At 41.8% G+C, this 13,327-nt stretch overlaps 1 protein-coding gene across 1 annotated transcript in view; it reads right to left on the bottom strand.

Moving 5' to 3' along the window:
* The window catches only part of rpa1 (replication protein A1), a 29,329-nt gene extending 16,788 nt beyond the window's left edge, over window positions 1-12,541 (bottom strand). The window contains exons 1-12 of the mRNA XM_069668603.1: window positions 12,441-12,541; window positions 12,009-12,056; window positions 11,203-11,281; window positions 10,928-11,036; window positions 10,696-10,784; window positions 10,497-10,571; window positions 9,208-9,334; window positions 7,466-7,568; window positions 7,272-7,340; window positions 6,811-7,003; window positions 4,435-4,571; window positions 2,066-2,214 (exon numbers count right to left, since the gene is read on the bottom strand). Coding sequence (XP_069524704.1) covers window positions 2,066-2,214; window positions 4,435-4,571; window positions 6,811-7,003; window positions 7,272-7,340; window positions 7,466-7,568; window positions 9,208-9,334; window positions 10,497-10,571; window positions 10,696-10,784; window positions 10,928-11,036; window positions 11,203-11,281; window positions 12,009-12,056; window positions 12,441-12,470 — 1,208 coding nt within the window. The 5' untranslated portion in view covers window positions 12,471-12,541. The remainder of the gene's footprint in view (window positions 1-2,065; window positions 2,215-4,434; window positions 4,572-6,810; window positions 7,004-7,271; window positions 7,341-7,465; window positions 7,569-9,207; window positions 9,335-10,496; window positions 10,572-10,695; window positions 10,785-10,927; window positions 11,037-11,202; window positions 11,282-12,008; window positions 12,057-12,440) is intronic.
* Window positions 12,542-13,327: the final 786 nt, after the last annotated feature.

The following is a 13,327-nucleotide window of genomic DNA, read 5'->3' as shown; positions in this document are numbered from 1 at the left end:
CATTAAGGGACACACTTTGTGGACGACTGCCACCCTGAGACAGAGGCTTATCAGCAGCACAACAAAACACACATTATGTATTCAACAGCTGGCAGTCTTCCAGTGGAAACGCACACTGTTGTACTCCTGAACACCAGATATCATATCAGTGAAGCGGCCTTAAAATAAAGATAAATAACTGAGGAGGCTACTCCGTCTACTCACATCAGGAAGCTGGACAGTCTGTGCTTCTCATTTAGATTCACTTGGTTGAGAGTAATAAGTGTCTTAAGGGTTCTGACTCTTTCCACCTGCGAGTTTTAAACTTTATATTTGTGGAAGTCTGCAAACCTGCAGGAAACTGATGTCCAAAGAGGACCCACGTGGACCAGAGTCTTACCTGCAGCGGATAAGCTAACATAAGGATTTAAAGGATCATTATCTCTAGCCGTCCGAGTGGAAAGAAAGGGGGGTGGGAGGGGCAATATTTCAATCTTCTGTTATTAAAAAGAGCTCAGAAAGTGTAGCAGCAGCAGGGATGTGGATAATCCAGGTAAAAGGAAGTGGGAGACCCAGGAGTGGTGCTGATAATAGAACACTTTCAATCATTACACACATTTAAATAATCCCATAAAAACCTTAAGAGTGGTTCACAGGAGTTGGTATTCTGATAAATGAAATAAAACAAAAAAAAAGTGCATTTCAAAAAGCCCAAGGCTGGAGCCAAAACCATCATCAGGAAATTACCATGAGCCAAGGCTTCTGATTAAAGTGGCACATTTGAGCATATTTTGTGATTCGCTATTTTCTCACCTGCAAAGCGGAGTCACATTTCACTGCTCTGATTATGCAGATCAGCTCCTCTGATCATGTAGAAATACTCGCAGCCACATCTGTCAAGGCAGAATAAGAGACTGCATCGGACTTGTCACGAAATAAATCTGAGTCTCCTCGGTGCGGAGCGGCGCGGGCACCGGTGTTTGAAGGTAAACAAATGAAAACCCTTTGGATGGAATCGATCTGATCTCCACTCACAAAATAGAGACATTGGCTTTCACGTTAGAGAGGAGGGGCAGACCGCGCCTGTTTAAGTGGGATCTATAAGGAGGACCGATCAATCAGGGTGCCACAGCGCTGGAGTGAGGTTAAGTATCAACCCCCACCTCAGTCCAAGTGAGCACTGCCCCATCCATCAATCATGTGCCAGCCTGTGCAGCACTTCTTCATTCAGCCTTCTAGAAAGCACGCCTGTAAACCTTCGCATCACGTGATGTCCCTTTCAAAATGGATAACAAAAACAAACTGTTTATCTTCGACTGTGGCAAAATGCAAACATGCCTCGAGTGCATGCCTATTTTTGTTCACACAAGAGAGGAGGTTTTAATTCAGAAAAGAAGGAGTCGAGGAACGGGCACGTGAGACCAAAGATGAAAGCCTCAGTCTGAAATGTTTTTTCTTTTCCACTTCAATAAAAGCGAACAGAGAGCCTTCAAGGAATAGTCACATGCCTCGATGTGTTAGTGCACTCGTAGCTCTGCATTCGGCTGCAGCAGTTCCAATAATTTCGTGTAGGGCAGTAAGTACATGCATGAAGATATCTTGGCTAATTTCCACATAATCCTGTGTGTTGAAGTGAAAACAATATCTACACAGCACACTAAGAGAAATGCTACAATCAACATAATCACACAGAAATTAGTCGGGATTTCATCTTATCTGGCAAGGCGATTAGCCGAGTAAAAAAAAACGCATTTCCACAGATTATGTATGATCTCCATTTATATGCAATGCTTCATTGAAGCACCCCCAACGTTGTTGCTAATGGGGGAAAACTAATCTTGATAATGAGAATCCGAGCACGCACTCTCGCAACTTGGGAAATAGAAACTCGCTATTTAATCCCGAGAGATCTTCAATTTCAACAGAATGGTAGCATCCAGCGAGTGTTATAAATAAGTGAAAAACACACTGAACATATAACATGTTTCATACCTACTGTAAAAGCACTTTGACATGGGTGTACAATTGCTGGAACATCTAAACAATTGTCTGCACTGAATTATCTATGACCCTCCTGCTCACTTACCAGCCTCGGAGCTTATATGCCTCAGGGATGTCTGGGTTGATCATCAGGGTGCTGCTGAAGGATGCGGAGAGGGAGCGGCCTCCGAAGTCTGAAAGCTTCGCCCCCTTAATGGCTAAAATGGGCTGTCCAGAGCCATCAAACGTCTCAGCCTACGCAAAACAAGAGATAAACAAGGGACAGACGGTCATTAGAACTTTGCTGTTACTTGTATTTATGTGGATTTTACCGCTTTGGTTTCGAGGTTCTTTAAGTTATGTGCTGGTGGACAGAATCTAGTGGTGCTGTCAGGCTGTAATGTGCTGAAACTTCATCAGCATGCTGAAATGCTAGCAGTGACAATGTTAACATGCTGATGACTAGCAGGTACCATGTTTAGATTAGTGAATTAGCATTGAGCACAGTGTCAGAACAGAGATGTTGAGTGTTTTGCAGGTCAGAAAACAAAGAATTTGACCCAATAATATACAGTATGAGGTTATTACGATTTATCCTGTGGGAAACTTAAATGTCTGCACTACATTTCTTGGCAATTTATCCAATAATTGGTGAGATACTTCACATAAAACTACAAATGTCCACCTCATGGTGAAATTAGAGGAAGAGCCAAAAGCCCTTTTTTACACTGCGGTTCCTCCTCAGCGCCGTAACGAAGCTCCGCCGTCATGCAGCCTTTGCCACCTTCTATTGGACCAAGCAACACCGGCATAAAGCAGCCCCAGTGTGTGTTTTTATAAAGTGTTCAGGCGTTGTGGAAGCAAAACTTGCGCAAGGTGTAAACAAAAAGCGTGTGCTTCAAATACACACATACGGCGCTGTTCCGCCCTGCCAGCTCCGCTGTGCGATACTACCTCCGATGCCGGTTCAGAGGCGGGATGACTTCACCCCACCATTCCGCCTCCGTGCATTTTACATAGAAGACAGAACGTAACAGAAGCGCAATAATCCTGCCTTGAACTGGCAGAGTATAAGGGGCTAAAGATAAGTGGTGGAGTAACTGTGACAACAAGAGACAGAGGGACACTGCTCGTTTTTAACTATTCTCTCAGTTCAAATACAGAATTATTGTCAAACAGTTTTAACAATAAATCTGACCTCGACTCGCTTTTCAGTTTTTCAGTGACCATCACTGCTGCTCCCCTCCTCGCTGTTATTGTTTCCTCTCAGGTTTTTACAGTAAAGCAGTCAGATTGGAAAGAATATCTCCAAAACTTGCTTTTCGCCATTGCCATTGTTCTTTATAAACTCTACATCTTGTGTACCTCTGCGAGTCCCTCCAGAGAAGGGGTATCTGTCGAGCAAACAAACAAGGTACACTGTGCTGCTTGTCAGGAGGAAAGAAATGGTGGCGAACTGAGCACAGTCCCTCTGAGCCACGGGTAAAAACCAACAGCAGGAGGACAGTCACTTCATCAACTCGTGACAGGGAATTCAGTCAACTATTTCTCCCGCGTCCGCTTCCATTAAACGCTGCACTCATTGTTAAATGTCTTTGATTCTCAAACTGCTTAACAGAGTTCAGCAGATGTGTTGAACAGCATTTCTAATTAAACACTTTTCTGACAGTCTTACTAAAAACTGAGTGAAAGGTTCACAAAGGAAGCGTTTATTCAGGTCTTTGTGTTCAGCCCCTGAACGTATCATCTAATTTGGCTCTATTCATTTATAGTAAAAGATCTAAACACTACTGAAATAGTCTTAAAATTATAATCTCGAAGATCTCAGTTTCATTCTTTTTGGCGGCACCTATGGCGATAAGCGGTAATTGCGGGAGCACACTTCCCAGATATCCAGACAAGTGCTGCATGTGTGACGTCCACGGTTGGCTCCGGTTGTAACTCTTGATTTTCCTCACTGACGGTCGCTTTCCTTTTCAGACTGTTTGCCTTCATCTGAGCGTCGAATTTGTTTCTTTTTCTTTAGATTTTCACTTATTTTTGAAGTTGTATCTGTAGTCATCCATCTTTTTTGTTTGTTCAGCCATAGTAAATTATTGTTTACTCGCAACACTTGCAGAGACCGGAAAAGCAGCCGCTTAGCTCCGCCTACCCTCTCTGGCAGACCAACCACTGCTGGCTGATGGAAAACGCGTCACTAACTGGGCGCCCAGTCAGTAATACTGCAAATGCAAAGGCTTTCATCATCACCACTGTGTATCCTCATTCGGTGATAGATAGTGACTTAACATTTACTAATAATTTACATAATCTAATAAACTCCTCCTCCTGAGGAACAGTTGTTCTCAGATGATGATGAAGTGTTCTGAACAGAAAGGTCAACCATAATAGGCATGTCTCTGTCATTATAAAGCTGGTACTCGACACCTCTACCCCCATTATATGTTTGAATCTCAAACTCAGGTCTTTACTCACCGTTTCTCCCCACAGCGTGACAGTCACCACCTTCCCCGACATGTCCATCAGATCCACTGTTCTCTTAGAAACTTCTTTGTTGGACTTGGTGGTGAGGCGGGTCACTTCGTCCACATTCTTACAAACTCCAATCACATCTGAAAAACAGAAATGAAGGTTGCACATTGGCAGCACAAACTGGATCTAGTTCTTCAGTTACACTTTCCAGTTGAGTTTGCATTAAATACTTGGCCACGGCCACATATGGTTTAATATCCCCACAAACAAATTGCTCCCACATATACATATCATAAATATTGATTGTCGTGTTAAAGCCCACAGGTCAGTCTAGGTCCTGAGGTTTCCAGCACAAATTGGCTCTTTGGGAAATAAGTGATTCATTCATTTTGAATCAGGTGTGAGGTCACTGACACGTGTGCCATGCATTTACATCCATAATTTAGCAGGTAATCCTTAAAATAGGCTTTAATTTCTTTTCATAGACGCACTTAATCAAGCTTTCTTTGTTGACTAATGCAATCAAGCATAATAGCACCGCAGAGCCTTGTATTTGTTAAGGTGCAAGAGTGGAGTCACCATTACTCACCTATAAACCCCAACCCCTCCTGAGTAAAGGGGTTAATCCACAAAACTTAGTGTTTGATGCCAACTGGTGCCGGAGACACACGACTCAAACAGCAGTACAAGCCGCAGCCCTTATTACTTCATTTCACCTGTGACAGCAGGTTTTCTCATCAGCTTTTCCATAAGGCCCAGAGTCAATCTCCACTACAGGTTATTACTGTCATCAGTGTTATTAATACCGCGGTTATCTCTCTGCTCGTATACTGTAATTAACTCAAGCTCCCAGCATATACGGCTATACGTTCCGCTACAAACTCTATCCTCTGCTTATGATAGCTTATGATTGGATGCTTGGGAACACCTCAGTAGGAGCCGGGCTCCGAGTATCGGTTGGTTGCTTTTTGCTGTGCTTAAGAGAATCATGATTTGTTTAGGCCGCACAAATGTGCACGAGTACATGAGGAATTACAGCAGACACTAGTAGCAGTAGTTTGGTGCATGGTACATTCACTTGGGGGCAATGATGTTTTTCTTCCTTTATGAACTGTGTGACACAACTCTGCCCTCTGTACATTTGTTAAAGGGCCAGTTCACTGATTTTCAACCTCAGTCCTATCATGCTATTATGGGGAGCTAATGTCATTATGGTAGGGGGGGAAAAGCTATTTCGCTCGGTGCCTTTGGAGGACGCTATCCGCTTCTCCAACGGGCCCTGGAAACCTCCGCCAGACTACGTAAAACTCGTCATCTGGCAGAGGCCAGGGAGCTCGCTAAACTACATTTCCTCAATCTAGGACGCCCGCCTCTGATGTCATGTCTCGTTCAAAATAGTCAGGTTTGAAAGTAGATTTTTTTAGATGATCAACTGGTATATTCTCGTTGTATTTCGGATTCTGTACCGCTCTGAGCCATTGCCTGCATGGTAGTATTTCACTCCAGCGTCTCTTGCTGGGCTATTCCTTTCAGAGAGAGGGGCGCAATGCACGCTGGGTGTTGTAGGAATGTGGAATGGCCAAAACCACGAGCTGCTTCTATTGATTACAGAGAACACCAGCTTTGACTGACTGTAGCTTTTTCCAGGGGGCGAATTGCTCCTTTCAGGGCATCAAATACAAGAGACAACATCAAAACTAATGTCTCGTAAAATGAGTTGGCAAAACGTTGCCACCATTCAAACAGAAAAAGCAGCTCATGGTAGACGGATCATCCTGCTACAGCATAGGAACAAACTGAGCCTCAAGGGTGTACACAGCCTGATTCTGAGTAATAGACATGAGACAGGCTGTTGTAGGACAAGACAGGTACCTCAATAAAAAAGGTCTAAAGCGGTCTCAAGTAATGTTTGGCCTCGTTTTAACGTGTAAAATAAGACTTTGTTTAGGATGTGGGGCAGGATGGCAGGAATAAAAAGGGGGCTTCAACTAAAAGGAAAAATCTTCACTAAAGCTCATTAAAAAGACAGTTTGGAGCCGCCTAAAGCGACAACCAGCCCTAAAGGATGAACAGAGTCATATTTTTTTACCTGTGAGCAGGCTAGGGACACTTTACATGCTGTATATATAAAATGTTAAGGTTTCAAAAAGGTTGCAAAGTGTTGCCTGAAAAAAATAGAGGGATGTGTTGAGGGCTTTATGTTCTGTTTCTGAGCCTTCCACATGCCTTTGTTTATGTAGTTATAGCTGCAGGCTGTTCTGTATTTATTCTTCCTTATACAGTCTGGGGTCGTTGGAAGACACTGATGAGTTGTCTGGGGATTAAATGACAGTGGTTCAAATCAGAAGCACCTGTGCACATCATAATTGCCCTCCTTACCAATGATAGCATCTTTCTCTCTGCTCTCCAGGTCAGCGATAGAGACGAAGTCACACTGCACCATGGGAACATCGGAGCTGTCTTCACAGGGGATGATGGTGGACTCGCCGTTGAGGGTCATCTCGTAGTCGTTCTTCACGGATGTGTACTGCTTGTTGGCGATCTTCAGGGAGCACTTGGAGACGTAGTAGACCTGGGTGATACAGATGGATGAAGCCATGTGTTAATCATACATCACCTGACTGAATGTTGCAAACAAGATACGACTTCAGACTGTGGGGATCAACAAAGGCTGGCAGATGATCATAAGCAGCTTATTGTATGGGCACAGTGTTGCCAGATGACTCATTCATAGTCTCTGTGGTTTTAACTCACAAAGTAGTGGCAGCTGTTGCAAGAACAATCTAGGGCCTAATCAGTCTTTGACACGTACTGAATCATTATGTGGAGGAACATCTCACCTTGCCAACCTCGATGAGGCCGAAGAACTTATCAACTTCCTGGTTGAAGCCGGTCAGTCGTATCTCTCCCTGTTAAAAACACATAACATGGTTAATATATTAAAGAAGGTTAGGGACATTCCAGTTACAAGTTGAGATATCTTTTAGTTTATTTAACATTAAAGAAATATCAGAGGGACAAAATTAACACTCACACTCTCATCAACAACCTCCATGGAGAACAGTTTGCCATCTCCGCGGGAGTTGCTCCATGTGCGGATGCTGCTCTTGTTGGTTACACGGGCGCGGATGGTCCACCTGCCGATCACACGCAAGAATGAAGTTATTCAAACAGGGTTGTTTATCTCCACATAAGCTTTTGTATTATGCCATTCATTCATTCACCAGTTCAACCTTTATTGATCTGCCCCCTAGCGGCCCCTCGGATAAATGACAATGTTAAAGCATGTATCTCTTTCCTCCCTCCTCTGCAACAAGCTTTGCAGAGACATTTAAGTGACTCATAGGAGAGAAAAGCAGAGGAGAAGGCCTAATGATGTTAACAATAGCTGTTACATTTAGGCATGCCAGGAAGTCAGCATGAGCCCTGGACTGGCACTACTCAATAGAACGTAGCCATGATGTTACAGTAACACCTGTGTTTGGCAGATTAATACATAGGGGGGTGGTTTCACAGACAAGGCTTTGATTAAGCCAGGAGTAGGCCTTAATGTGTACTAGTTAAACCAGGAAGTGGCTTTCATGGACATGGCCTCAGTTTAGCTTAGTTAGTCGGTGACTATGGAGTCCTGGAGTAAGGTAAGTAAGCCTAGAAGAGTACATCAGGGTTAAGCCTCATTAGGTTAAGTATGAGCACATGCTGTTGTCCAATGGTGCTCATAAAGACCCGGAATGGGATCGAAAAACACCGTGACTGGTGTGAATCTTGAGATAAAACAACGGCAGAGGCAAAGAGAATTTGTTTGAAATACTTAAGTGAGTCTGAAAAAAACTCTACTAAAACAAAACTGTGTCAAACAATCCGGTAATTGAAAGTAAAAGCCATGTGTTTCCTGTGACGTGCATGCAGTAGTAGTGTAGTTTATTCACACTCCCTGTATCCACTGATTGGGTAATCCCAGCTACAGTGACATTTACACTCTTGAAACTTGATGAGCCCTAATGTTGTTGCATTCATTATACTCTTTTTTATTTGTTTATTTCTGTTGGAAAAGACTGCTAACTGAATGAATTGTAGAGGGCATATTTTCCTCTGATGCACTGCTACCTGCTGGTCATTTTGCTCGAATATTACACTGTTGTGTTTTGTGACGTTGACACACTGTGATGTTTTGTTCTGTCTCGGGTCCAAACTGCACCATTTTTCATTACGTAAGCGATTGAAAATTTTCAAAACTTGGGTCGCAAGTCGTCATTAAGGAGGAGGTGGTGGGTGCTAGACCAGTTGAGAACCACTGGTCTAGAAGACCCTGAGTGGATTCCCATTTTGTTTGTGAGTTGTCTGATTTATTAAATACATTTAACCTAAAACCAAATTATCTACAGAGGCCTCCTAGACCTAAAACACTTAATACAAAAATATGTCCACTGTCTCATCCAATAGAATAGCATCAAATACAACAAAAAAAGCCTGATGGTTTACACTGGAGGTGATTCAGCACTTCTCGAAGTGTCTCATCTGACGATCGATAGCGTCACGTTGTGATCTTATGTGTTAATGATATAGTTTCCAACCTTTGGTTGCCTTCAATGACTGGCTCCATTTTGCAACCCTTAAAATTGTTTTTGTTGAATTTTATTTCAATTTCAATTAATTATTTTATTCCTTTATTTGAAATGTATGCAGTAATTTGTTGTTATCATCCTCAACATGGCAAATAAACAACCTTTGAAGACCACCTGACTCCACTTCCCAATGACTGGTTAACACACTCACTTGGACTGGTAGGGGTTGAGGCTGGCGATGGGCACAATTTTGGAGCCGCCCCCTGGAGTACTGGGCATAGCAGATGGGGCCTTCTTCCCAAAGTCTTTATTGAAACCTCGCTGCACAGTCGGAGGAACTAAGGGAGAAATTAATGATCCATGAAGAGCAGTGATGGAGAGAAGTCAAGAGAGAGGCACATACATTATTCATCAGAGGCGAATTACAAAAATCCAATTTCTGTGGATTGCAACTGCTTGATCACTGTAATTATCTCACTTCATGAGGGAAGTTTCATCAAAGAAAAACCTAATGACTTAAAGTAAATTTACCACCGTCGACTCTCAAGTCGAGCAAGAAGAAAGAAACAGGAAACAAAAATCCTCTCAGCTCAAGTTGTGGGAGATGTGTGATCCAGCGTTTCTGCGCGAAGGATGATTCACATTTCACAGAATCAGGGCAGAGTGTGAAATGCTATAACAAACTGGAGCTGCTCCTCCCCAGGAGAGCGCTGCTGCCTGACTTTGAGATTTTCCGTTTGAACAAGCGCTGCACATTTGATTTGTGTGCGTCTCACGTGGAGGATTAGAGTTCAAAGTGTCCACTTTAGTCCTCCCACTTTGCCAACCACTGCACTTCTGGTAATTAAGCCCCCAGATCAAGCAGCACACACAGAGAAATGAACAATGACTGTGCTGATGAGGACGGTGCTCGCCACAACCTCAATTCCCACACGGCAGATTAGAGGGATGAATACCTGCTATGACACACACAAGAAGACTGCAAAACCCCTCTGACAGCTGGATTGCACATCTCTCCTGGTTCAGGTTATTTGCAGTGGTGTGATCTACCAACTGTCTTTGACTTAAACAGCTGCCAATGTTTCAAAACTGAAGCTGCTTGCTCACAGTGATTAATATTTTCTCTCTAGGTAGTTTGTGTTTTTTTAAATGTATGTTCTGCTGTGATAGATGCAATGATTGACATGTACTGGCAGAGACAGCTAACCATCCACACAGGTTTACTGTTTATGATATTTAGGATTTGCAGGAAAAAGAGGAATAGTTTTAATAAAGCTGTTGAGAAACTCTTGAGAAAGGCTCAAAGAAAAAGAAAGAGCTAAAAATACAACAAGGCAGTCAAATTTACTTTGTCCTGTAAATCTGTGGGTCACCAAGATCAAAGAAGGAAGTAGAGAAATGCTGCCATCTAGTGGTTCTATTATGAGTTATTTGTACAGTGTGTTTCTCCACAGTACGTACCGGTTTTAATTTAAGAGTTCAAAATAAAAATGTACACACCTTCATTACGGTTTTGTTGCTGCAGTGGAGGGCGGGGTTCTGGGTTTGCCGCCGACTGTGGGGCTTTCACATGAACTGCAAGGAAGATGATATCAGTATTAACCTGCAGTGACACTAGGACTCATTGTGTAAGGCAGGTTTAAAACCAATCCCACTTTATAAGCAGCAAATCATTTTGAAATGTGTTTTGAAGCCTTACCATCAGTGAGAGGAGTAGGGTCACCTATTCTTCCTCCAACTTCTTCGGCAGGCTTGAGGACCTCAATTTCCAAAATGATCACCACCCGTCTGTAACAAGACATCCCCATAAACAGCAGAACATATCCTTGTATGCATTAACTTTAGAAGAGACTAAACAAATATGCCCGAAAGTGGGAAAATACGGTCAAAATCTTGATATAAAAGACAAAAAAATGACAGTTACAACATACCGTCCATCCTTCAGTATGTTGGTCACATGCTTCTTTAGAAGGCAGACGCAGTTCTGGACCAGGTAATTCTCCTCAGCCATGTGGTTAAGCTGGGTGTTGAGCATGAAGGCTGCAGAAGTGCAGGAAAGTAAGGAGGATATTCATAGGAGCAGATCCAGTAACTTGTTTTATATGTTACTTTGTCTGTTGCAGATCTGCTATTTTAGAAAACATATGCACTCCACCATTTGTTACAAAAAAGAAAAGGGGGGCTGAAAACAAAGAAACAAACTTACAGGACAGAGTGTGTCGCCCATCACTCATCATCACCCTCCAGCGGGTATGACCGCTTCCTCCCTCAATCTTGCGAATGTTCTGAAAAGGTGATATGACACAACACTATACATCAAAAAAGTTTTCTCCTTACAAATATACTATTTATCTGATTGTGCAGCATTCATTTCCTTTAGATTAGGTGTGTGGTACGTTAAAATTAGTAGGGATGCACGATATTATCGGCACGTTATCGGTATCTGCAGATTACGGCTTGAAAATGACATATCGGCATTGGCAGATATGTCAATTGTCTGCAGCTAAACGCTTTAATTATGCCTAAATGCTCGATGATTACCCCAAAAAAGAAAATGTTACAAACAAATAAATTTGGTATTTTGTACATAACCTAATTTCAAGTTGTTTTCTTATATTGCCCAGTGAATGTTATTTCTGCATCTGCCAGTGGGCCACTACAATAAGAGCAGGCATGATATCAATTCCACTACAGGGGAGACTTCTGCAATTAGGTGGAGAAAAACATGCGCCTAATATATTGGTGTCGAAATCGGCAAAAAAAGGGTTGCAAAATATCCAATATCTTGCATCCCTAAAATTTAGCTTAAGTTAGGTTAGTGTATCTTTTGTTAATTTAACAGCTGCATCATGTTTCCTGGAGTGACGCCTGTTGTTGAATATGTAACAGTATGACAACCTGCCTTAGAGAGCTGCACACCACTGAATGCTGTAGTATTTTGCATTATAATATAAAATGCAGTTTCAATACATTTTTAAAAAGACTGGGTTATATTATTCTTTTGTAACTCACCACCAACTGAAGCACCAGGTCGTTTTCACCGGTGCCGTTTATGAGAGCCTGGAAACAAACATCTTTAGTTAGATTATTAAGCCATTTAATGTCAAGTTTAATAAAACATACAATATTTTACCCGAAAACAGTTATAAAATCGGTCTTTAGCACAAAGCTTATACAGCGTTCATATCTAACGTTAAGTCTAACTGAAATTAGTGTGCTGGCTTAACGTTAGAATTTAAACAAGGCACAAACGTTAAAAATTGCTACTCTGAAATTAAGCTAGCATTGACAACCGTTCGTGCTTTTTAGTCATACAATAAAGTTAGAATGCAAACAATTGGCCGCTAGCCTCTCTAAGCGAACAAAGACTGCACAATATTATTTCTAATTCATTTTGAAAATGTATGTTTTAGCTCATAATTATTGTGCAGATATTATCCTTACCTCAATGGCACCCTCGGAGAGCTTCGTCATGTCTGCGAATAGGAGTTTTAGCAACAAAAAGTAAACTTTACCGAAATGTAAGCAAGACAACCAACTCTAAGCTTCTTCCACTGACAGTGCTGAATGAATTGTGTCTGTGGCGCCAACTACTTGGACAAACGCGCCAAGCGTCGTATTCGCTGCTTCAATTTCCGTTTCCGTTCACAGACCTGGCGTCAGTTTGCAGTCTGTAATCACTGTGGATCTGCTGGGCTGGTTAACACTGTAAAACTGACCGGAGACCAGCTGCGGGAAAGTGAGCGCCAAACACACCGTGACGTCAGGCGCTAACTACGATGCGTTCAAAGCCATAGGAAAATTGTGGATGTCAGGCTAAACGAAAACAAAAAGATTTAAGGATGTTGAATTATCACATTTCTAATAATTATAAGGTTAATACTTTTGAAACTGTGGTATATGTTACGTAAGTATAGTTTTTAAAATGTGGTCATTACATATGAAGTGTGCTGTGTTATTTAAGTATGCAAGAAGTAACCTTTTCCTTTAATTTTTTTTAACCTCACACACTCATTTGGAAATAATTGAAATAATTCACTACATATATAGTGGATAAAACCACATTTAAAAAGATAATGACTAATTAAAAATATTTTTTACAAAAACATATAAAGTATCTCTAATTTGTTATGGCACCATTTTAATAATTCATTTGTTTTGTCAAGAAGACAAGGGGGAAACTGGTTTGAAGAAACACTAAATACCACTTAGTTACTTGCAAAAGAACATTAAAAGGTGACGCTATTAGCTAAAACAACAAATAGCTGATATTCTAATTAAAACAGGCCATCCGTGTACAAATGTCAGAGTGTTTTCTTTTCCCAGTTTCA

Source organism: Semicossyphus pulcher, unplaced genomic scaffold (genome assembly GCF_022749685.1).
Source record: "Semicossyphus pulcher isolate SPU_LCO1_2020_fin unplaced genomic scaffold, fSemPul1.0.p SCAF_19, whole genome shotgun sequence".
NCBI lineage: Eukaryota > Metazoa > Chordata > Actinopteri > Labriformes > Labridae > Semicossyphus > Semicossyphus pulcher.
This window is presented reverse-complemented; position numbering and strand designations above follow the sequence as displayed.